The sequence below is a fragment of the Chiroxiphia lanceolata genome, chromosome 15 (assembly GCF_009829145.1).
Source record: "Chiroxiphia lanceolata isolate bChiLan1 chromosome 15, bChiLan1.pri, whole genome shotgun sequence".
NCBI classification, from domain to species: domain Eukaryota; kingdom Metazoa; phylum Chordata; class Aves; order Passeriformes; family Pipridae; genus Chiroxiphia; species Chiroxiphia lanceolata.
Genome location: NC_045651.1, coordinates 14,878,135 through 14,902,994, shown reverse-complemented (window position 1 = coordinate 14,902,994; position 24,860 = coordinate 14,878,135). Strand labels below are relative to the sequence as shown.

At 40.3% G+C, this 24,860-nt stretch overlaps 1 protein-coding gene across 1 annotated transcript; it reads right to left on the bottom strand.

The window, feature by feature from the left end:
• Positions 1–763: 763 nt before the first annotated feature.
• GFPT2 (glutamine-fructose-6-phosphate transaminase 2) lies at positions 764–17,582 on the bottom strand. Its single transcript, XM_032703296.1, has 19 exons — positions 17,531–17,582; positions 12,823–12,930; positions 12,113–12,211; positions 11,288–11,413; positions 10,664–10,722; positions 10,020–10,154; positions 8,533–8,594; positions 7,508–7,587; positions 7,117–7,234; positions 6,279–6,442; positions 5,650–5,745; positions 5,447–5,544; positions 4,981–5,101; positions 4,668–4,825; positions 4,417–4,531; positions 3,685–3,812; positions 2,810–2,977; positions 2,226–2,387; positions 764–1,610 (listed from the first exon to the last, which is right to left on the bottom strand). The coding sequence occupies exons 1-19, from the start codon at positions 17,535–17,537 to the stop codon at positions 1,566–1,568; spliced, it is 2,049 nt and encodes a 682-aa protein (XP_032559187.1). The 5' UTR covers positions 17,538–17,582; the 3' UTR covers positions 764–1,565.
• Positions 17,583–24,860: the final 7,278 nt, after the last annotated feature.

Here is a 24,860-nt window from a genome sequence, read left to right as displayed (position 1 = left end):
GATACTCTCAAGCTCTTAACCTACACAAGCATTCAAATAACTCCATTAAGAACCGAACCTGCAGAGGAACAGCATAAAGGAACTTTTACTGGTTGAGTTTTTAGTTAATAAAATGCAGAAAAATTAAATATTATGCTTTCTGACCATTTGAAAAAAAAAAACAAAAAACACTAAAGAGCAGAGGACTTCATGTGTGTATCTACCTTATGTATTTGGAGGTTTATAAGTACTTCCCTACTGGAAGTTAGTTCACAGCTAGCACAGTGTGCTTTTGCAAATGTATATATTAATAAATGGGACTTTATCCCTAGCTGGAAGATGTACTGAGTATTCTCTTATGTGCCAGTATAGGGTGTTGGAGTTTCTTTTATATAAATTCTAATATCTGGAGTTTAGATACTATATATTAAATGCAAGTTTATGGCAACTTTTTCTTGGCGAAGGAGGCAACTTTATGACCATGAGCAGCATATGTAAAAACACAGGCACAGAGTCTCTTTTCACCTGCAGGAAATTTCTTTCCACATTCATCTACCTCAGCAGAAGGTAAAAAGCAAAGGTTTAATCAACAGCTGGTGTGAAAAACAGTAGAACCTACAGGGATGACACTGCTGTGTCACTACACGTCTGGAAAACATCTCAGATCTGAGATGTGGAGTCATCAAGTTAAAAAAAAAACAAAACAAACAAAAACCAACTAAACAAAAACACACACATGCACACACAAAAAACCAAGCCACAAAACAAGAAGAATTATATCATCTTTTAATAGCATTGTAATTTCATTGTACCATCTTCAAACCAAAATATCACTTGAAAGACATCCAGTTCCCTTATTCTGTTGCACTGTACATATTATGCAAATAAGAGCTAGGGTGGCATAGAAAACAAATGTTGTTCTAGCTGTTCAAATTAGTTGAAAGAAGCAGAAATTTAGAACATAGCTGGGAATTTACAGCCACAGAATAACTTTGCAAATGACTGGTTAAATATGAAACACAGATGTAAAGGGGAGGAGAGAAAAGTGGGGAGGAAGAGGGACAACAAATTTCCAGTTTGAGGCTGAAGAAGAGAAATCCCCAACAACTGTACATGAGTGTCAACATGCTCAGTATTTACATTCTGAGCATTAACAATGTTACAGATAAGCAATGTACTAAAAAAAATAACTTAAAAAAAAGCTATACAATTGTAGTTATAAATACTATATCTTTAAAACTAGTTAAGTAGTGTAGGCTAAAAAAATGTTCACAGTTACTCTGGAGAGAGCTGTACATATATATATATATTGCACAGTAGAAAAGTTCATTCAGTATACCATGTGTAAACAATTTTTATCTTCTTTGGCAATTCCAGGAATTAGAGGAATATTTGCTGTGAGCAAAAGCACTTGGGTACAAGGCACATCAAAAGCTTTTTAAGCTGCAAGGTAAATCCTTTTGACACTTTCCAGTCAGCACTGTCATTCTCTTTGGAAAAAACATGTACCTATCAATTGAGAACAATACATTTCTACAAATATAACTCAGAGGTCTGGTGACAAAAACATCAGCTGTTCTTGGCTGTTATTCTACAGTAACAGATTTGGCCAAATTTCTTGGAAAGTCCACCTAGAATGAAGAGACAGACTTTCAGTATTGACAGAGTAATACTGACATTCTGCATTTGACAGTTCATTTAGTGTGTTTTTTCAGACTTCCTAATGAGTTCTGCTTTATTCTAGGCACATTAACACACACAACAGACTATAGATCTGCAGATAATGACTTGCAGCTGAATTCATCCTTGCTTCCAAAACCCTCCTAACAAATACAGATTTGTTTTGCTCAGGGTACCCCTCCAAAGCCATCATCATTATCAAACTGACACACCTACACATCAGCAAACCAAGCTGTAGTAAGCATTGACCTATTTTAGGTTAAACTACAATATCACATTTTAAGATTTAGTTCTCTAAAAAAGTCCCATGTCTATTCTGAACTAATCAAATTAACAAATGATCTTTATAATTTTTTTAGAAGGATAGCAATTTAAAAAATACAGAACTGAAGAATTGGCACTGAAATGCCACCTGTACCCTCATAGTCATGATAAGCTCCTCTAACTGTTATCATAGTTCTCTGCTACATATGCCATATAACTGGGTCTCTCACTTTACACTGGCAGGAGGAAGTTCAGAAAAAAACCCTGCACTAACTGGACTGTTAAATATAGAAAGCACTTACATCATATCCTCTGAGAACAGCCAGGTGGAAGGAAAGCAACTGAAGAGGAATAACACTCAAGATTCCTTGAAGGCAGTCAACGGTATGAGGGAGCTCAATGGTTTTGTAGGCAAATTTTGAGCTTTCTGTGTCTTCTTTAGAACACAGAATGATTGGACGACCCTGAAAATACAATTTTGCACTGGTAAGTGAAGAGCCAACCTAGAACTGCTTTGAAATATTGGTTCACAGCATGTCTGTCTATGTTTGAAGACACTCAAGTGTCTAACAAAGGCAATGCCAGTCTAGTGACTTTTGCCTTTCACTGTATTGTGAGACTTGAATGTTTTCACCCTGCAGTGTTTTAACATTATTCCATTTGCTTCAAAACAAAAAAACCTAAACAAATAAATGACCCACATGCAATCTTTTTCACTGCTGGTCTTAACCTGTAATGACAACCCACAATGCAGATGTAGTACCTTATTTATAACTTTATAATTAAAACAAAATCAGCAGTACATCCTTTTTTGGAGGCAGAGCCAGCAGCAAAACAACGTGCACAATATCTTTTTCTCTGACACCGTAATAGTTAAATATCCTACCTGCCGAGCAGTGACCTGTTGCAGAGCATTCTGGCACTTGGTGAAACAGGGATCCTTCATTATCACCATGATAACAGGCATTTGTTTATCTATTAGGGCTAATGGCCCATGCTTCAGCTCACCAGCCAGGATCCCTTCAGAGTGCATATAGGTGATTTCTTTTATTTTCTGGGGAAAAAAAAAAAAAAAAAAAGAAATGCCATCAAGTTACTGGCAAATCAGAGGAGAAACAGCAGCCACAAGAAGCAGAACAGCAAAGCTATACCTCTGCTCCTTCAATGCAGACATGTGGTACCAAGTTGGTATTTTCAAAGATCAGTTATTAGTGATAACACATGGGCCGTCTGCTGGGATTTCCAGCAGGCTGTGGGTGGAAGCAGAGTTTGCCCAGGCACATGCATTTGCAGATAAAGAGCTGCAATAATCAACAGGAACTTTAAGATCCAAGCCCCCAGCACAACCTTGGCTGATGCAGTCTACCCTTAACACTTCAAACTCCTCTGAGAGATGGGTATGTGTCTGTCCACCAGAATGCTCATAACATAATTCATGAGTTTCCTTCACAAGCACCTCTTCTCAACACCAGCACATTGGGTTTTCTGAGGTTATTTTCAAATAGATCAGTAGTGTAAACTGTTAGGTTTTTGGTTTTAAATAGACCCATTAAACACTGCATTTATTACGTGAAAGAAACAAGAAACTGATATCGTATCCAGGTTCACCTTATGTATGTGTTCAATTAAATGCTCCTAGTTATAGATAACAGCTTTACTGCAGCAAAATTAAGTTGTAATGAAATATTAGAAATAACCTATGTTGCAGAAGCCACAAAATCTCATTTTAAATAACATTCTACAATATTGAGAAATTCCTACCAAAGCTCCTTCCAGACAAGTGGCGTAATTATACCCACGACCCATAACCAGCAATGATCTTTGTTTGTACAGTTCAAGAGCCAAATCGTGTATCTTCTCATCCAAGGACAAGACTTCTTTAATCATCTCTATTGAGGCACAGAAAAAAAAATATTAAATTTTTTTTAACTGGAAAAAATAGTTTGCTTGTAGTAGCGTGTACTAATTGCCTAGCAGAACAAATACACTTAATAGAATTCAACCACTAACTTAGTAACTTTGACTGCAGTTTAAGGATATTTTCTCCAGCCTTATTTACAGTAATAAATTTAAAGCTACTATTGGTTTAAGCAGTGCTCATGCATCCCATTTGAATTTCTAAAGGAAGTTATGAATATCCCTTTTAAAGTCACCTTGAATTAGTTTCCTTTCATCTATTCTGATTTAAAGTGGAAGGCTTTAAAAAATTTGAACTATCAATTTAGGAGATCAAATAGTATTTCTCGTATAAAACTATCTTATTGTAATTAGAAAATCCAGCCCATGAAAATTCCAATCTTCCGGCCAAGTTTCTTGGAAGGGTGCTTGTAAAACTGATAAATGGTGCAGAAATGAGTAGTGCATTTTTCTCATATTGTCTCCCTTTCAGTAGGTGGGGGAGAGTGAAACTCAAATGAGAAAGAAAAATCCCTGAGGAGTATTTTATATTGCAAACATCCCCTATGCCTCCCCAAACCCAAAATATCAATATACCTGGCAAAGATTTTAGTCCACTAATGATCTCCTGTCTCCTTTTCTGCAAGGAAATTCTGTCTTCAGACATCATTAGGCCAAACATTACAAGAGACACGAACTGGCTGGTGTAAGCCTGCAGACAAAACAAAACCTTTAACAGCTAAGTCTGCAGAGAGTTAATATGATCTCAGTTTGAAGTGCTACAATTAAAATTTTAATTGGATTCCACAGGGCTGAAGCATGAAAGTCAGACACCGAACAGCAATTACCTTTGTGCTTGCCACACCTATCTCAGGTCCTGCATTGATATGTACCCCACAGTCAGTCTCCCTGGATATTGAGCTTCCAACTGTGTTTGTGATGCCAACTGTCAGAGCACGATGTTCTTTACAATACCTCAAGGCCATAAGTGTATCTGCAGTTTCACCTGGAAAACATTTACATCTTGACTTCAGGTTGGCAGAGGATAGTAATGATTCCTGAAAAGCATAAAATTCTACATAACTGTATTCACACCCACGCAGTGCAAAATGCAATGGAAAGCAATCTTACAGCACACACTCAACAGTAAATGCAGCTCACCTGACTGGCTTATGAAAAAGCACACATCATCCCTGAATACAGGCGTGTTTCTATCCAGGAAGTCACTGGCAAGTTCCACCATCACTGGTAATTCAGTTAATTCTTCCAATACTTGTCGAGTCTGTATTCAAGGAGCAACACAATATTTGTTACTATTGCCACCCATTAATGTCTGGGCATCTTATGAGTCAGAGATAATCTAAATGGATTCTTATGAGAAAAACTGATAATTAGAGCTCACCAGAGCTTTAAAAACCAAGGTGAAAAAAGTCAGCTTCTAGCACGGTAGGTTAATGGGCATTGGAGCATTAATAAAGAACATGGCACAAAGGAAAACTAAATAAAAGGGTGAGACCCCTCAATGAAATACAGAGTTTGAGATAGAAGAAAAAGCAGATAAAGAGCTGTTGTCTAAAACCCCAGCAATTAAGAGTTACGTGTGCATTTGAGGCAAGGCTGAACATACAGCTACTGCAGCGTGGTAACTGGTCCCACAGCCAATAATGATCAGTCTTCGGCACCTTCTGATTTCCTTCAAATGATCCTTCAGCCCCCCCAGCAAAACTGCAGACAAATAAATATGCATAAATCAATGGTGCATTTTATTTTCTGATTGGTATATTTACAATTTTCAAGCCCAGTGCAGCCTGAACACCTGCTCTGAGTTACCTGTGCTGCTCTCGAAATTCACCCTTCCTCTCATCGTGTTGACAACTGATTCTGGCTGCTCAAAGATTTCCTTCTGCATGAAGGCACTGAAGTTACCTGTTTACAAAAGCATGACACGGTAATGCTTAGGTTTGTTATTTTAAGCCTATTCCACATACAAAGAGAACTTTTAAGACAACCTGTAGCGAGATAATTTGACTGTATCAGCTTAAACAAAACCTTAGGAATAGGCAAGAAGAGAGGGAGGATTGGTAATTCACTCTGTTTAGTTGGTTTCATTTCCCAACACTGATAAGGAAACTAAATTAGTTTTTAAGGAAACTTTTGTGTTCTGCATAAATTCTTAGTTTACAATCAAACTCTGCCAACAATTACAACATGTTAACATTAGTTACATTTTCACTAAATACTGAACTGAATAGAAGCATCTTTGACTTTTCCAAGGCTAAAATGGATAGGGTGCCAGACTGCCCATTGTCTCTCAGTCTTAAAATTTGGAATTGTCAGCTCCCAGTAGAAATAACCTAAATATAATTTTCACAACAAATTAAGAGTTTTCCGCCTTATCTACTTCATAAACAGTAACCATCCATCTTTTATGATATTCATTTACAGATGTTTCAACCCACCCTTCATGATTTGCTGCAATTCCATCTGCAAGGTTTGGATGGCCCGGGAAGGATCATCACTGGCCGAACGCTCCAGACGGTGAATTGAGAGCTTCCCATCAGTTACTGCTGCAATGTCATCATCTTCTAGGAAAATCACTCTGTTGGTGTGCTCAATGATAGCACTGCAGAAAAAAACAGAGGCAAAACAAACCTGACACATCAGAGCTTGTCATAGTAAAGCAATTAAATATGCCACAGGAGCACTTCCAGCCGCGCTTCTGTCTCTTCCTTTTGAGCACAAATGCAGATAGAGCCATCTCAAAGGCAATGGCTCCATCTGCTGCTCCTCCTGCACTCTCACAGCAACCCAGAGGAGGAGGCTCAGGAACCACTGCAGCAGTTCTTGCTGATCTGGTCTTGCCTCCCTGGATCCCTGAGGGATCCCGCTAAGGTCCCGATCTTGTTTCTGACATAAATGTGCACCTGATGTCCAGGTATCTGCCAAGCTTGGAACCACACCACTATTTCCTCTTCTGACACCACAACCCAGACTAACCTATAGTCTGCCCAAATATTCAGCTGATATTGTCCATTTCTACTCAAATTACTTTCCTGCACTGGAAGTATTTCACATAGAGGTCAGCAACTGGCTGCGCTTGTTTGAAGCACAAATACTGGTGACAAGCCTTCACATTTTTCAAGTACCTGAGCCTGGGGGCTTTATGAAGTTACCTGAATTAGAAGCTATTCTATCAGAAGGCAGTTGTACAGCAGCAAGACAGCATAAGATTTCCAGAACTATCTCACTTCTAAACAAGAACCAGTATTTTCAGAAAAGTTTAAATACTTCTACTACCTTGCATCTGAAGCAAAGAAGAATTCTACTGCCTTATCCCCAACAGCATGAAGGCAGGTTGAGCTGTCCAGCCTTTTCACTCGGGAATTGCAGATGTTCTTCACATTCTCGATGTTGCCTATTAAAGAAACCAGGTATTTTAAATGCAAGACCAGTTCTGTTCAAGTCAGGGATTACAGATTATACAGGTTTGGGATACCACAGTTACACAAGTATTTTGGGGGATGGGTCTTTTACATGAACTGTACATTCAGTAGTATAAAAATATAATATCCTTTGCTAAGAAGCTATTTGGGGCATCAGCTGGTACTTTTACAGTACAAAGACCAATTAACCTGATTACTAATTATAAAATAATGGTAATTTTAGTTCTTAAAAATAATCAACTTACATGTTCTATACAAAACAGGAATCTGTTCAGTTGAAAGCTTGTACTTGCTCCTTACCCCAATGAGCAAAGGACTCCCCCTCCTACAAAAGGGAAAACAAGCAAGTTCATGAAGAGAAACGTGCACACAAAGAAATCAAAGGACATCTGTGAAGTTGAAAGACAGCAACCCATCTAGCTTCCTAAGCAGGAAGAACCTCCTCAACCATGATCCTAAAGCCATTACGTGGCAGGAGTTAAATCAGCTTGGCTTGCTTCTGTAAGATTTGCCAAATCATTACTGCACCTCTGAAATTGTAGAGTATTAAGATAATTTTTTAATTATATGGGTCACATGCCACACTGAAGACTTTGTTTTAAAAAAAAAAAATCACAGAAATAAAAGGACAAGTCACCCTCCACCATCACCTCAGAGTACAAGACTAGCTTCTCTGAATACCCTCAGTCCTAAAAACCCAAACCTGAACCACACATAGAATAGTTCATTTCAGAAGATGTTCTCCAGCTAGAGTGATGGTACAGCTGCCTGTTCCACAATTTTAATGCAGTCCTATTTTAGACCACAGAAGCAATGGGCTTTTGGGTTATAGTATAAAACAGGCTTTATTTCCCACTGCTACTTCATTTGCTATTTTAACATCCTTGCATTTCCTGAAAGTTGTTTTCCAAGTCATAAATAAAAGTAGAACTTAAAGAGAAATCATAAGTGCTATGACAACTATAGAACACTATTTGTATAACCTATTACTCTGATGGCCTTTTAACCAACCTGAATATATCTATCTCAGTCTTTACTCCATGTGAAGTAAAATTGAACAATATCCTTTCCGCCCCTTTTTTGATATAGGATAAATGCTAGCACACTCTTAATACAACTTTACAAACAGAAGATACGCTGAGTTTCTTTATTGACTCACTGACTTTGGTTAATTAAGCACTTTACACATCAATATTCTAGTATCTTTAAGAGATGTTAGCCTTTTTTAGCCTAAAGCATGAATTATGTATAAAATTGGACTTTTACTAACCTGGTAGCAACAGCTTCACCTGGGTAATGGATGCTCTTGAAAACCAATGCAAAAGCACCTTCCTGGAAACCATGAAAACAAAAGAAAAAAAAAAAGACATCCTCAGCAGCTTATCTCAATTAGTTGCATCCCAGGGGCCCCTCTCCCTGAAGAGGCTCTGAAGGAACACTCTTTACTGCTATCAGGAATCTCTTCCTGGAGGGCAGACTGCACCTTTAAAGGAATTGGCCATGGAGCAGAACAAGCCAACATGGACATTAGCAGTGCAACAGCCGAAAGATCAGGAAGTGAGCACTTAGCCTCTCTTTAAAAATAAAAACAGCAACTTCTAGGGTTATGAAAATGTCAGACGTGTTACTCATAATCAACATGACTGTTAGACATTTACTTTTAGTAAGACTTTTAATAAGAATGTGCATGTAGTGCATTATCATGCATTTTCAGCTAAAAATGTGGAGTTGCTATTTCTAGTTTAAGCAGCAAATTCTAGTTAATGGATTTCAGAAACAAAATGCACACACCAAAAAAAAAAATATCCAGAACATGAGAACAAAAGCCAGAAACATTTCTGTAGTACTAACACAGCTGGCAAACTGGGGGAGTATTCCAAAATCAGGAGGAAAGGCCCCCACACTTTGCAAGCAGAGGAGAGATGGTGACATTCCCTCCTCTCGTGGAAGGGCTCCAGTCAGACTGTTCTGCCCTTGTTCTGTGGCCAGGTGAAGCCACCCTTCCCCTCAGCTATGTGGCTGCACCACTATTCCCTCCTGACCCACACAGGCCTTCACTCCTGTGTATTCCAGCCCTGCTCCAAGGAATCCTACAGAGCTGCTTTAAAGAGGAGACAGGGGAGGTGAAAAGAGTGTAAGAAACTGCAGGAAGGGGAGGGAAAACATCTGCCCAGGGACTGGGGGAGGAAACAAAGCCAGCTTTCTCCAAGTTTGCAATGCAGCTATCAAAGTTTTCAAGCATTCACATACTAAGTAACAGTAGATTCCCACTTCACAGTCTGGAAATCAGTACAGTTTGTCAGATCTAGTTCCAAATAGAGGAGCCAAGGCATTGGCCAAACTTGAATCACAGCAGTGTTTTAACACAATCAGAATAGCCTTTAAGAACACACTGCCCTTTATGAAAGATTTCAACCCCCAGAGGCTCCTATTAAATTTTTTTTAAATTAAACTTCTTCACTAAAAAACTGCGATAATCTCTTGCTTAAAAAAGAAAAACCCAGACGACAAAAAAACTCAACAAACCAAACCTACTGCTGCTGCAATTTAAAGATTTAACACTGAAAAGCCTTTGAACTCTCCAAAATTTTAATCTCATTTCTTGGTCTATTAAGCATTGTTTGGAGACCTAGAAGTGTTATTTGCAGCACCTTCTAAGAATTTCTGCAGAGGTTCTAAATGCATAAATGCAGAATTTGCAGGAACCCCACAAGTAGCTTGTAAAGTGGTACAGGAAAAAAGCAACATCCCACTTACCAACTGTTGAATAACTCTTTCTACCAAGGCTGAAAAACTGGTGTCCTCGCTCTCTCTGTTGTCATACATGTATTTGATCAATTTGGGGATTGTTTCTGTATCTGTTTCAGATTCAAATTCGTAGCCTTTGCTCTCCTGAAATATCATATAAAAGAATAAAAAGGCTGTTCATCCTCAGACAAGAAGCACTGAAGAGTCTCTCAGCTGCCTCTCACCAGGAACTGCACAGGCAGAGCACTACATTGGACCAGTGGATATAAATCACTATAGACAAAATATAAGGACTTATCCTGTCATAGGATAAGTCTCTTTGGAAAATACTGTAATAAGACATGTAGTAAGACTTGCTTAGCATCTGTCAAGAAACAAAGAGACAGGAGGGAGCCCACTCCACACACCCTCTCAAAGAGTCTGAGGGCACAAACTGCTACTCTACTCATAAATGCTTCACATTTAGGATTACAAGAACATATTGCACTTCACTAGCTACTGAGTATTTTTATTAGGCACACTTCTTCGCACTAATATTTTATAAATTATATTAAGAAACTTGAATTCAGATTCCACCAAAGTCATGAAAGATCTGACAGTAGTTGGTGGAGCATTTACTTTCTAGTTTTAGAACCCAGTTGGCACAGACTCACCAGAAATTTTCTCAGGTCCTTATAATTTGTGATGATTCCATTATGGATAACAACGAATTCTAAAAGGAAGAATACACACATTCATGAGCAGTGAATAATTCAGATATTTAACTCAGAACACAAAGTTAAAGGGAACAAAAAAACCCTTAAGAGTACACTCAAAACTACCTCTTCTAACTTTCAAACCTACAGTTTATCACAACATGGACAACAAAAGCAGAACCTTACAAATTCTGACCGCAAATGAAGGCAGTTCCAAATCATGAAGGCAGTTCTAAACTACACCTATTAGAAGAGAATCAAGCCACCTCAAGTAAAAAATTATATGAAATCTCCCTTTTCTGGGCCAGGCAATATTAACAACTTCACATTTTCAATATTACCTTTCATAACAAGAATGTTGTACTTTGACTAACTTGCAATTTTCAGAGAACAGATTTCATTAATTTTTTACACTGTTACTTTAGCCTGAGAAGAGAATATTTTCTTGTGAAAGTGTCCAGAATGGCAACAGCTCAGCCCCAGTATAAAAAATAGATACCATAACATTAGTAATAACATATGTGCTATGTGGATTGAATCATTTCAGATTCATACGGTTCAAGCGCTGCAGAGATTACGTACCATTCCTTTTATCTGATCTCTGGGGGTGACTGTTTATTGCACTTGGCACTCCATGGGTTGCCCAGCGAGTATGAGCAATTCCAAAATGTGTTTCAAAATCTGTTTTTGAATCCAAGTCATCTTGTTCTATAAATGAGAAATTCAGTTTACTGAATATTTAATGCTGTGTCTCTCTCTCTCTCTCACACACACACACACAGAATAAAACACAAAGAGAATTCCTACAAGCAAAAATCTAAAAGTTATCTTCTGGCTTTTTTTTTTTTTTAAACCATTTGCTTTCTCAACATTACACTTCAGAAAGTTCAAGCTACTGTGATTAAAACTTTGTTTGCCAAGGCTGGGGCATTTTCAGCCCATGCCAACAGCCAGGCTAACAGACCCCATTACTACAAATTATAGTGTAAACGTATTAAAACACAGCTTCAGTTCTTCACAGATGGAAGCACTGCATAAAGCAGATTGTGATGACAGCCAGCTGCTTAAATGGTCGTAAATTCTGTCACAGTGCATGTTTCAGCATTTCAGCCCTCCAGCACAGAAGTCACGTGAGCAAAGCACCAAAGGAGCCCAGGTTTTGAACAAAGAAGCAACCAAAAGAGGGGAGAGTAGACTGATAATTTCACAGGGCTACATCTAAAGATCAGCTTGCTTTTAAAGTGCAGGTTTGAGGGGCACAAACAGTTTAACTGATATTGGATTTTACAATGCAGCTATTTCTGATACAAAATCGTAACTGCAATTTTATGGTCTGACTTTCTGCTGAGATGCAGATTATATCTGACTGGGAGGCCAAAGTAAAGGGGTCATTTTTAAGACACTTACTGTACAACTCTTCTTCCAGGGCCTTTACTTTTCCTCTTTTCTTAACTAGTTTGATGAATCTTTCTTTATCTTCATTATTATTCCCATCAATTGCCACTCCTAAATTACAGGACACAGTCACAAGTGTTATTTAAAACATTAAATACACTGGATGAGAAAATACAGAAAATACACCACTGAAGCAATTCTTTTTAAATTATCCTTTAAAGGGATATATTTTAAGTCTGTTGCGAGACTTGTGTGTGTTCAAATGAAAGTACACAAAGCCTATATCCACTGCATAGATCAAAACATACATGACCCATCTCAAATTTTGCTTAAGGACAGTCTGAAAGATTTTGCCTGATGAAATGAACCATCTCAAACTTAAATACAAGTTTAGCCTTCCCCATCCTTTCACTGGGACTCACATGCACAGAAAAGGCCCAGGCACAAACTATATGGCCCCGTATAGAGATCTTCTTCCTCACACCCTGTTTGTTCTGCTCATGTGTACTAAACCTCAACCATCTAATTACAGAGCTAAACATCCCATTTAAAGTCCTGAGGAAAGCTGAAGTACTCCAAGAATCAAGATGATTAGTTTTAATCTGGTAATCTGTGGAATAAAGAAAGAAAAATCCAACATGCCAGACATTGAAAGTACCCAAAAAAGTCATGCAATGAGCTCCTAGTTGCTAAAAATTAATTTGTTGAGTTGGTTTACGTACCTGCAGAGTCATATCCTCTGTATTCCAGTCTCTGTAATCCTTTTATCAGGGTTTCATATATTTCCTTCCGAGTACGAGGCACTCTGTAGTTCAGATAAGCAAAAATTCCTGTTTAAAGAGAAAAGGAGAAGGAGGAGGGAAAAAAAAAAGCCAAGATTTTTTTAGAATTTGCATGCCTTCAGACTCAATTTAAAACCCTTTAAAACTAATATCAAGGAGAAGCCATAGAGGCACCCAACCTACCACTTAGTACAATTCCTCCTAATGTGTTTTTGAATGGAAAGAGTTCAAATACAATAAAGGACTCGAGACCCTCATTTTCACCACACAAAACATACACTTTCCTGGCCAGCTTCCCTTTCCTCATGTTACCCACCAAGAGTTAAACAGTGAGGAGAGGTTAAAAAAATTCTACTCTTCACGAAAACCACAGCTGAAAATGGGAACATTGTGATCTATTTCATATCCAGACATTCAAAGAAGGAATATATTCACCAGGACTAACACAAGGAGACTTTTGTAATCCAAGTCATGGCCTTAAATACCCATGGGTAGGTACTACGCACAACATCCATTTCTGAAAGGCTCCAGCTTAATCCTCCGTACAACAGGCACTTCAGGAAGAGAATAGGGAAGAAAACATGAAGGAAGGGCAGAAGTCAATAGGATAGGACAACAAAGGAAAGAAACAGAAGGTACAAAACGGGGTCACCCAAAAAACAAGCACTCACCCTTTGCGCAGCCTCAACACAATGGTGCTGCCAAACCAAACTCCGAGACACGAGATCCCTGTGCTTGCCCCCTGCTACTCAGGTCAGGTCTTACAGAGGCATCACAGGGAAAGACATGAACTCTCTCCTTGCCTACTTGGCAAACAGAGCCTGGAAGAGTCTGAAAGTCTGATCCCTCTTCTCTTGAATAGAGCAGTCATGGAACAAGAAGAGGCCTTTTTAGTTTTGGGGTTGGTTCCCCACCCTAATTCTTTTTTTTTTGGAAGGCAAAAGTACACAAGCTTTTTTTTATTAGAAGGATTTTGTGGATGTTGTTTTATATTTAGAAAAGGTATAATAAAGGGTCACCTGCAAAGGAAAACACAACCATTCCTTTTCTCTGCCTACTGCTCTTCCTGGGACTCTGATATTTATAAGGCTACATTAGGCTCTTTTACTAAGTTTTGCAAATCTGTACCCCAATGAAACAGAAACAACTATTTCAATAGTTTCTTCAAGCAACAAGTCAGGACCGGAGACTACAGTTAGAAAAAAACCAGACTTCAAGAATTCAACAGATAAGCAGTTCAGACAAGTGTTTTAGATAGGGAAAGCCTTTGTTTGAAATTTAACACCCTCTTCCCGTTCAATTAAGGCTTTTGAACTGTAAATGGCTGTAGTGAAGAAGCTGTTATAATGATACATCAATAAATCTCCCGTATAAATATTGTTGTGAAGTTGGTTACTCCACTGGTTTATAAGCTGTTAATACTGTTGATTTGACAGTGAGACTAAGAGACTATTACATTTGCCTCTGAATTTATTTTGGAAAGATTAGAGCGTGGAAAACGCTTTTCTGCTTTAGAAGTGAGATTTATGAGGAGTTGAGCCTAATTATTTCTAGAGCACACAACGTGAACAGAGATACTAAGACAACAGTTGCATTTACGGAGGTATTTGGGAATTTCAACAGCTAAGTACTGTTCTTCATGGATGCTTTGAAAAATAATGCCTCTGGTTATATACAGTCACTTTAGACTGAGAGCCTGTTGATAATTTTCCTGGACAGATATTTACTGTTCTCTGGCACTGACCACGAACCTCAAAGAGCAGTATTCTCCAATTCCTTCAAATACAAATTTCTCAACATCATTCCAAAAAATTGCCACACACCTCACTTCAGATCCAACTCTACTTTCTAGGCCAGATTTCACAATGAATTTAAGACTCATCACCCTTGTATGTTCCATGTGGCCTCTTTGACTACAGAGAGCTCCAGGAAGAACCTTCCTTTGGGATAGTCCTTACAATGCTACCACTGTGCTGAGACTGTTGAAAAGATCCTTGTTTCCAGGGAATTGTAGCTGCACTTCCACACACGTGAATTGGAAGATGCAGAAGTCACCGGAGGCCATTTACAATGAAAACAATAGCTGCAGCCTGACTTCAAGGAATATATTATAAACTCTTTCAGTTAAAGGAAATCAATCTCACTGTTTCTCTAGTACGTTTCTGTTTTGTGATTTATCCACTCGCATATTTCTTCCCTCCTCAGTCATTATTTTGGCCAGATTCAAAGCACATTGCTCAACTCATTTAGAAACAACTTCTGATAAAGACTTCTTGTAGCTTCATTCCTTCTGGAAGCACACCAGTATGACTGAATCCTAGTTGAATCATACTCATGATAAGAGTTTCGTGATGCCAGCAAGTTACTTTTTAATGACCTCCCCAAGGTATTAGATCCCATTTCCTGAGCTTGCTCCCCCCTGAGGACACTCAAGTACATATAAACATAAAATCCAATGCAAGCATCTAAAAAGTGTTTTACTAGGGCATTTTTCTCTTGATCTGAGCAAATCTAGTTCATAACTTTCTGTACTTGCAGAGTTTGCACAGAAGCACGAACTAGGTTGATCATGTGTGGCTTACTTTTAGAATGAGACTAAAAGCAGAAACAGAAGGCTGTTAAAACATCACTAAAACCAGCTTCAATCAGATGCAAACACTGAAAGCCAGACTCTGCCTTTATATTTCTCCTTTCAGGATTGCAAGTAGAGCATCAAGAGGAGGAAAAGTAAATTGAGGTTGTTGTTTTTTTGGGTTTTTTGTGGGAAAATTCCACAAGAACTCCTGTGGTAGCAAGACTTCACCAAAATCAAGAAGGGGGCAGCCTATGCTTGTAGTTTGAACAAAATTCTTTATTTTTAAAAAAAAATAAAATTATGTCTGTATTGGGGTAAGCACAGTGTTGGTGCCAGAAACTTAGCCTTGAGAAAGTCTCAGTCTGAACTTCACATCCTGATGAAAATAAATTTGATTTAAAATAGGTAGATCATCAGTTTAAGAGTATCTTAACTCTTTTTTAAACCCTGCATTATTTTGCTATACTGTCTGCTTACATATGAGTGTGATAACATCTCAATTTTGTTTTCTTAAGAGGATGTTTATAGCATAATTTATGACCTACATATTTTCAAAACATAAAGCAGTGCATATAAATCTTCATGCGCTACCTGAAGTCAGACAAAACACCGTAGGATGCATTATCAGCACTTAAACCAGGAAAGATATGCAAAACTAAAACCAACAAAAACAGTAATTTAGAAACTACTGGTTGCAATCTCAAGAGCTCCTGCACTTCCTACAGCAGATCAGCATAGCGAGCTGGGGGACATATTTCATGAGAACAAATGTCACATAAATGGTCTCTAAAAGTTGATAGGAAAAAAAAAACTAGCACTGCACTCTCACTGCACTTCATGGACTGCTGCTGTTTGCCATTTCATACTGACTCAGTTACTCCACCCCAAGTCAGACGTTTTACCAAGCTCCTTTAAACCCTGTTAACACCCTCATTTCCCAATCATCATATAGTCCAGATTCGCAATTTTTTTTTTTTACATTACCACTACACGTCTCACTGCTTAGTGCTTGCCATCAGTACCTTTGGGTGGCTTAGGTACTGAGCCACGTCTCTCACCTGAAGAGGTTTTGTTTAGAAGACACCAGAGTTTGCCTCACTGATAGCGATCTGTCACGTAGGAGCTCAAACAATAGGAGCTCACACAATATCACCTCGTGTTTCCATCCCAGAGAAAGAGGATTGCTGAGCTCCTTGCTCTTTCTGAGGTTACAATCAAAGAGGATGTGGAGGCGGGGAAAAGATATCTAACTCGGAAAGCACAATTTTGGGAGCAGTAACTCAACTCACTTTCAGTCTGCATCTCACAAAAGAGGTTTTGTTCACAACGCCTAAGTACAAGTGCAAATTTTTTTGCTTTCAAGAGAAGTATCCTTCCAGACCTGAGTGATGTCAGTGACGGGATAGGCAAAGTTTCACTGAAGTTTCCTCGGTGGCTAAATACAATTGCATTACCAGCTTCTGAACCCACACTTCGATTTTAATCTGATCCAAAGTGTATCTAAGCAACTGTATACATGACGTAGGAATTATCTTCACCATCTCATCTTCATTAAAGGAAGGTGGACAAACGCACATCAGTTAAGAATTAGGCTCCTTCACTGCCTTTGTTTGAAAACCACAAAACTCTCTCTATCGCCGCAGCTGGGAAATGAGTCACGATTAATATCTAGTCCTGGATTAGGAAAGACAGAGCCCAGCGCCTCCAGCAGCCCGTGCCTCAGAGGCAGCGGGACCAGGAGGAGCAGAGGTTATCCACGCACCCGGACACCCCCGGAGCAGCCGGGCACTGGGAACAGGGCGATTCCCATCACAAGGCACCAGGCACGGAGGAGGGAGAGTGGGGGGAACTGAACGACCATCGCCTCTCCCTGGGAGAAGGGGCGGGCTGAGGGGCTTCACCTTCACCTGCCAGGAGCTCCCTCTCCTTCCCCCCCGCCAAATGGGATGCCAGTCCCGAGCGATCCCGCAGCCCCGGCGCCCCTCGGCTCAGGGACGAAGCGGCGCTTGTCCCGCACCCCGGCAGAGGAGGTGCCGGGCTCTGCCCGCTTTGTCCGGCGGGCCCGTCACTCACCGCACATGGTGACACCGCACTGTCCTCCCCGCTCCCAGCACACGCAGCTCCGGCCACAGACCAGCTCGGGGCCGGCACTCCGGCTCTTATAGCGCTGCCTCCCCGCCCACCGGCCCGGCCCCGGCGGGGCCACAGCCCCGGAGGGGGCGGTCGGGTCCTGCCCCTGCCCGGCCCGACCCTTGCGAGGGCTGCGGGGAGGTCTGCCGGGCTCCGCACACGGAGAATCGCGGAATCCGAAAGATTGGAAAAGACCTCCAAGATCATCGAGTCCAGCCTTGGACCGATCACCACCTTGTCCACTCAGCGCCACGTCCAGTCGTGTCTTGAGCACCTCCGGGATGGGAACTCCACCACCTCCCTGGGCAGCCTGATCCGATGCTTGGCAACCCCTCTCATGAAGAAATTCTTCCTGATGTCCAACCTGAACCTTCTCTGGCACAGCTTGAAGCTGTGTCCTCTCTTCCTGTCAAGACAGGATGAATTCCACATCCTCATGTCATGCCATGAGGTGACTCAAGCTGGGTCAGAGATTTTTGGTGTGGCAGTAACACCAGTGAGACCTGGCTGTGTGTCCAAGGACAGCATAAGGGGCGGTTTTTGTGCACTAATTCTGGTTTTCCACCTCCCAGTTCCATGGAGGAGCAGGACAGGTGGTGAAAGCAGTCCCTCCTGTCAGGGCAACATGGCCTGGCTTGAGGCAGAGGGGCTGGGCAGCCCCTCTCCGAGCTGCACAAGGGCACATGCCCCCCTTTCAGCCACAAACATTTACAAACCCACACTCAGCAGCCCAGTTCATCTGCACAAGCAGGACGGGGACCACCTGAGCCCATGCTCAGCTGAACGTGGCCACTGGGCTCCACCTAAGAGAGGGCCAAAACTCCTGCTCAGATTCTGAGGTCTCTTCCATGTACTTGGCAAGAAAGAAACTGCTCCAGGAGCCTCCTCCAGCCTCTGCTTCCCCAGCCACCCTCTCTCCTAAAGGCAGACACCACGAGGATGAGGAAAAAACCTGGCCAATGTTTTCCTCCGGGCATGCCTGAAACTTGTCTCTTATCCCAGGGATCCTCCTCCAAGCAGCTTCTAAAGCAAGTGCCTTGCAGCACACTTGGACTGCCAGTGTGCACAGAAGCAGCTCAAGCTGCTATTAGAACAAACAAGATTTTTAAAAATACGCAAAGTTTCATGATATAGTTTTTCTTCCCTATTAAAAAGGACCAAAATATTTTATAGACCTGATCCTGGTTATCTCATAGAGTTATTGAAGCTCAAGCAAAAGGTGTCTTATTTAACCTAGAACTCAATGGTTCGTTTTCTCTTGCATTTTTTTTTGCAGGTAATTTTTTACAGAAAGTAGTGATTCCCTCAAACTTTGTCAGTTTTTCTCTTGATGGAGAGGTTGAATGAAGGATAAAGGTTGGAACATGAACATTTCAACTACAAAAAAACCTTTTTGTGTCACTTTAAGGGTAACTGTCTCAATTTCAAGGTAAACCTCAAGATTTATAAATATTTTTAAGTCATAAAATTAAAGAAAACAGTGTTAAAACTCTGCTTTAAATTAGATTCCAAAAAGGAATAAATTAAGTGTATTTTTCACTGTGTGTGTGAAACAGCTATGACACCACGCTCAGTAAAAACCACTATTGTTTTCCTTCCCCCAGTCTCCCAGAATAAGACCAAACAGGCCCTTGATTTGTCACCATTTCAGTCCCAGCTCTGTCACTGGTCTGCCATGTGACATCAAGCAAGTCACTTTGACACTCCATTCCAGTTTTTCTTGTCTGTTTAGGTAACTTTGTTTCTCCTCTAAAGTAATCTCTGATCTTGTTTCCCCCAGTGCAGCCTGAGCAAAGGGGGACGTTCCTAATCACAGCTAAGTGTGTTAAGTACCACTGCTATTTATATCTGCATTAAATTATATACAATTAAGGTAAACTTTTTACTTTCTCCTTGCGAAACATGCATTTTAACTAATGAATGATGCAGACAGTAGGAAAAAAACACTTTTTTTTAACATCACTGCGATACCAATTGCCAAAGATCACGAGTCAGAGCCCAAAATTCCACTCATGCAAGACATTTCATGTTTCCATGTGACATTCCCAGGGAGAAAACTAAACAAAAATGAGACTCAACTGCTAGTAAGAACTGCATTAATTAGTGATTAATGTGTCACTTTGATAACTTATCAGTCAACACTTCCCAGACACATCTGTCTGATGCCATTTGGTTTTTTCCGTGACTTTTTAGAAGTGCATTAGAGAGTACAGTAATTCTTTTTACTGGTGGGTTTGTCTGGCTCGAAGGACATACCTTATAGCATTCAGTGGAATGGGATCAAACTGATCCCATCTCACCTTACAACTTCCTAAAGTCTAAAGGCCAAAATATGTGAAAGTATCACTTAATGTATTCAACACAAAGAGGATCCAGCAATTCTGCCGTACTCTGGAAAAGTGCTCTTCTCAGGAGAACGTAAAAAAACCCAAAACAAAACAGATAGTTTTGACAAAGGGTTTGTAAATCAAAGGTTTCCATTTTCCTACCAGAAGAGACAGGTAACAAAGAGGCCAAGTGGTGCAACTTCCACCAAAGTCTGAACATAAATCTGAAGTGACACTGTAAGAATTGGGAATTTTTGCCCAACTACATCTTTTTTGTTTTTTTCCCTCACAGAAATGATCAAAATTAGAAGTAGGAAATAGTAGGGTACAGTATGGAGAGTATTGTTTTAGCATCAGGTAATGAGGAAGTTACCTGGGTCATTAGACAAAGGCAGTGAAAATCATCATGTGTTTGGAAAGAGAAGGGATTTATGCTGAGGCTCCCTCTGAACCTAACACAGCTCCTAGTTCTTACAGGATCTATGCTCTACCCAGAAAAGCAGCCAGTAGCAGTTTAAGGACAGATATTCCAAACTGCATTTGCATACTCAAGAGGTTCAGATACATATCTGAACACCTTGGTCTGTTCCTTGTTCCTGGACATCCAAGGGGACTGAATTTCCTGCTGAGGAGTTTCAGTGAATTCACTTGTCCCAGGGAATGAGAGGACCAAACCACCCCCATTAGCAAACAGGGACAGGAAAAAGTAGTGGATATGAACTGCAAAAGGGAAAAACTATGATAAATATCAGGAAAAAATTAGGAGGAGCAGTTATGCAATGGAACAGGCTACAGAGGCTGGTTTATGGCCCTTTCACTGGGGACTGGGCTGGAGTAGACCCTGTCCTGTGAGGCATCACTGAGTGAGTGATCTGTGTGTGGTGTGAGAGATGAGGGGTGACCAAATGGCAGTCCCTTCCAGCTCCTGCGCTTCCATGATTATAGCTGGGTTATAAAACTCCTTTTAAATTGCCCTTTTTGGACTGCTGGTTGAGTGGCTACAACAATTTCTGAGAACTAACAGCCTGTTGCTGTTGCTAGATTCATGCTAGAATACACAGCACAAGTTCTTACATTAACAATGACAATTCGTTATTTTAGTTTAAATTATGTATTTAAATATTAGATATAATTATATAATACGTTATTTATTATATATTTAGTGTTTTTCTTGCTTCAAAATGTGAATGTTGAGGGCCCAAAAGTAGCCATTACAGATCATCATCTTCCTCAACTAGGCTCCTGCACTTCTGCAATATTTGTGTCACTCTGAATAAAAATACATAAAACATTGAGAAAATCTGAACACTCACCATCACTTTAATTTTGACAAAATAGGACAGAGTTGTTCCCTATCAAGGCTCTTAAGAATATTTGGGTTGACAGCTTGATCTGGATCTCTCCAATTTTTTCCCAGTCTGATAATGGTGACTGCAGTTAACCAGGAGTTACTCCAGTGAAGTTGAATTTCTCCAGCAGGATAAACAAAAGTTAAGGGCTGACCCTGCTGGCACGTGAAGGAGATTGGGCTGTGCATGGTGGAGTGCTGCTGTGCTCCAGAACAGGACCCAGTTACTGAGGAAAGGCCACCCTCCACATCCATCTCAGCTCCACAGCCAGTTTGAAAGACAATCAGCAAGTGCCTCTGAAGTGAAGACAGCAACACCTTTCTTCTGCTGAGAAGTTCAAAAGAGAGGAAAAAAAATCTCATATTGATGGTTCTCTCACTGGAGGTGTCAACTACCTGCTCACTTAGGATCTGTCTAGGGCTAAGAAGCTGGTATTTTCAGTTTAAAAGTCTGTAATAGTAATTAACAGCTTTTAATTTGAGAACAGGGGAGAGTTGATGGTCATTTGTCGCTGCCAGGTGGTTGTCTTTGAAATGATAAAAATTATGTGTATTAGGAGAAGTTATATGTAAATGTGACTCATCATCATACCTATGACTGAGAATTAGGTAACCTTGATTTAATTCAGTGATGGCTTTTCAGCTGAATTGTCATGAGGAACATGTGTAATATAAAACCAACCCAGCTAATTAACTATATTTTAAATATCTTAAAAACACAAAGGCGCATTCAGTAACAACTGATCTAAAGCATCGTGTTTTAAAGAGCATTAAGTGGTTTCCTGAGGTTTTGAGGTAAATTCCTCCTAACGGGAGCTGCGAATAAGTTAAAGGCTAATGTCAGGGAGAAAAAGAAATGCTTGGAAAAGTCTGTAGGTTCTTCAAGCAAGCCAGCTCTTGGTGCTGGATTAGTTTTCTCAGCATGTTGTGTGGTCCTTCAGGGCAAGAGTGAGAAATGCTGACAGAGCAATGCAGCTCTCTGCATACTTGCCCTCCCCTGCCCCATTTCGGGGGATTGGGACCATCTACTCAATATTTTCCATAAATACAGGATTCTCTCAGATTACCTGGGGTTGGAGGGAGCAAAGTTAGCTACTCACAGTAGCTGGGTAAAGAATGCCCATTTAAGAAGTCAAAAAGCTTAAAAGCCAAAGATAAAAAAAAAAAAAAGGCACTACAAGAAATCAATTCTCTCCAGCAACGCACCAAAACAAGGCTTCAATCAAAGTGTTTGAGCAAGAAGCTGGTTGTAGAATCAAAAAGGTGCTGCAGCTGCTCCATATGGCTCATACAGCTACATCACACCACACACCAGCCACAGCATCACCTCTTCCTTCTCCACTGAAGGAAAGCCTCACACTCCCTCCCCTGTTCCCATAGAACCCTCCTGGCAGCAACCACCTTCTACAGGCAATAATTCGGCACCTCCCCAGCTGCACTGGCTCACTCAACACCACAGAGCAGGGTGAAGTGTAACTTCTGCACTGCTCTGGTTTGTTTTATTTCTGAGCATATGAACCTTGCTATTGTGGTAAGAACAATTTCATTCCGTTCTTCTCTTGATTTGTTTTCACAGCTTTAATGCTTCAAGGATTTACACTGGCCTTTGAAAAGAACACCTCTGAAGCTAGAAAACAGTTTTGCTGCTGGCTGCCCTCTGGTTTGCCCTTTAAACAGCTCTCTGGCAAGAAGCTTCTGATCTTGCAAATAAAAACCTGTTGTTTTGCAGGACACATACCTGTGTTCTCCACAAAGCAAGGCTAAATAACAGTCCAGTTTTCTTCACCATCTCACTCCCAACATTGTTTCTGTCACCACTGCCCAGCAAGAAGCTGCTGCAGCAGCAGCTGGAGTGGACTGAAGGGAAGAAAAGTGCTGGGAATACGAGTTGCTTCCATACAGTTCCAGTTATCAGCAGTTCTAGGCTGAAAGAAAACAAATCCAGGTTTCTAAAAGCAGCCCATATAACAAGATGCATCTGACTTTACCTCACATTCAAATCTGCTGTCCCTATCACTTCCTTCTAATCAAGATAGACATCAAAGGACTACATACTGGGAACCTAAACACCACCTCTTCTCCTTTTTCTCCCATCTGTGATTAAAATAAATAAATAGGAGGGAGTCAGATTCAAGTTACAACAGTAATTTTCAGAACTGGTGTATTTAACATTGCAGATGCAGTGTAACTCCTTATTTTAAAACAGGCTGAAAGTAAAGTACCTTGAGTCCAAACACAGGTGACCAGGGTTTCCCCAGCTTTAACAAATACTTTAAGAGTTATGATAGATATGTGATGCTATTATTTAGCAATTGATACAAGTTTGAAGAAAACTGTTCTCAGAGGTGGGTTATTTTCTGTCCCAGTCATAGCTATTGTGCTATGTTTGCTCTTGCCTACAGATTCTATATTTCTCCTTTTTATGAGCTTGACACAAATCACAGCTACAGTTTCTTCAAGTTGTTTTTGTAACAGCTTATGATCTTGTTCTTTTGGCAGCTTATTCAAGAAAAGTGGCATAAACTATGGTTAAATAGAAGCAGTAATTTTCTTTCACTAGCAATGGCCCATCTGTATCTCTGTTTCTAGAGTTTTGGGGTTATTAGATCTGCCATAATCTGTCTGATGTGAAAATCAGGTTGGGGTGCATTTGCACACAGGGGATTCCAGAATAACTTTTCTATCACCAGACACATGCAAAAATGTTTTTGTGCAGTTCCTCTATGCTGGGGACTAGGAGCCACTTAAGAAGAAATAATGCAGGACATGGGTTTCTTTACCATACACACAGTATTGCTATAGGACAGAGTGAGAGACCACTGAGTAGAAGCCACATGTAGATAAATTAACAAAAACAGTGCTGTACAACCTGTGAAAGTATGCAGGATGTTGCCCCTAAGTTTGCATGAAATGGAGGAAAAGTTGTGCAGTGAAATGGCAGCTCCCCCACGGCATCACCTCAAGTGCACATCCCACACCACCTACCTCTGCCCTGCTGCCCAAATCTGTCCCTGACAACTTCTGCCAACTACACAGTGAAACAACTCTTATGACCAAGCTGTGAATTGCACTGTTTTATTGCCAGTAAAAATTCCTTGTATTTTCTTCCCCCCAATACAGTTTTCCTTCTATTAAGCACAGGACTTTTATATTACAGTAAAATTAGAAAGCCCCTTTGGGGTTCACTCACTCAGATGGACTCTATCTACTCCTAACAGCTCCAATTACTGCATGGATTTAGAACTTCATGTTTAGGGTATCCCATGAGATGCATGAAAGGATGACATTCCTCTGAGGATGTTTATGCTCTTGCACTGCAAAGTTGCCTTCAGCAACCAAAGTTCCTGTGGTATTGTGATTGGGATCTGGATCCTTTGGTGTGAACATACCAGATGGGGTAAGTTGAGGACAATGTTTTGCTTCAAAACTCAATTTTCTGCTTTCAGTCAACCTACCATTTACCTCATTGCATCTGGGCAAGAGGGACGAGGGTGGTTTTACTTGTAAAGGTAGTACCTCCACTTTTAACTGTGCTGGTTTGACTTGTGTGCTGAAACTGAGTACATGTTTCTTAAATGCTTCCTATTGTTTCTACAAT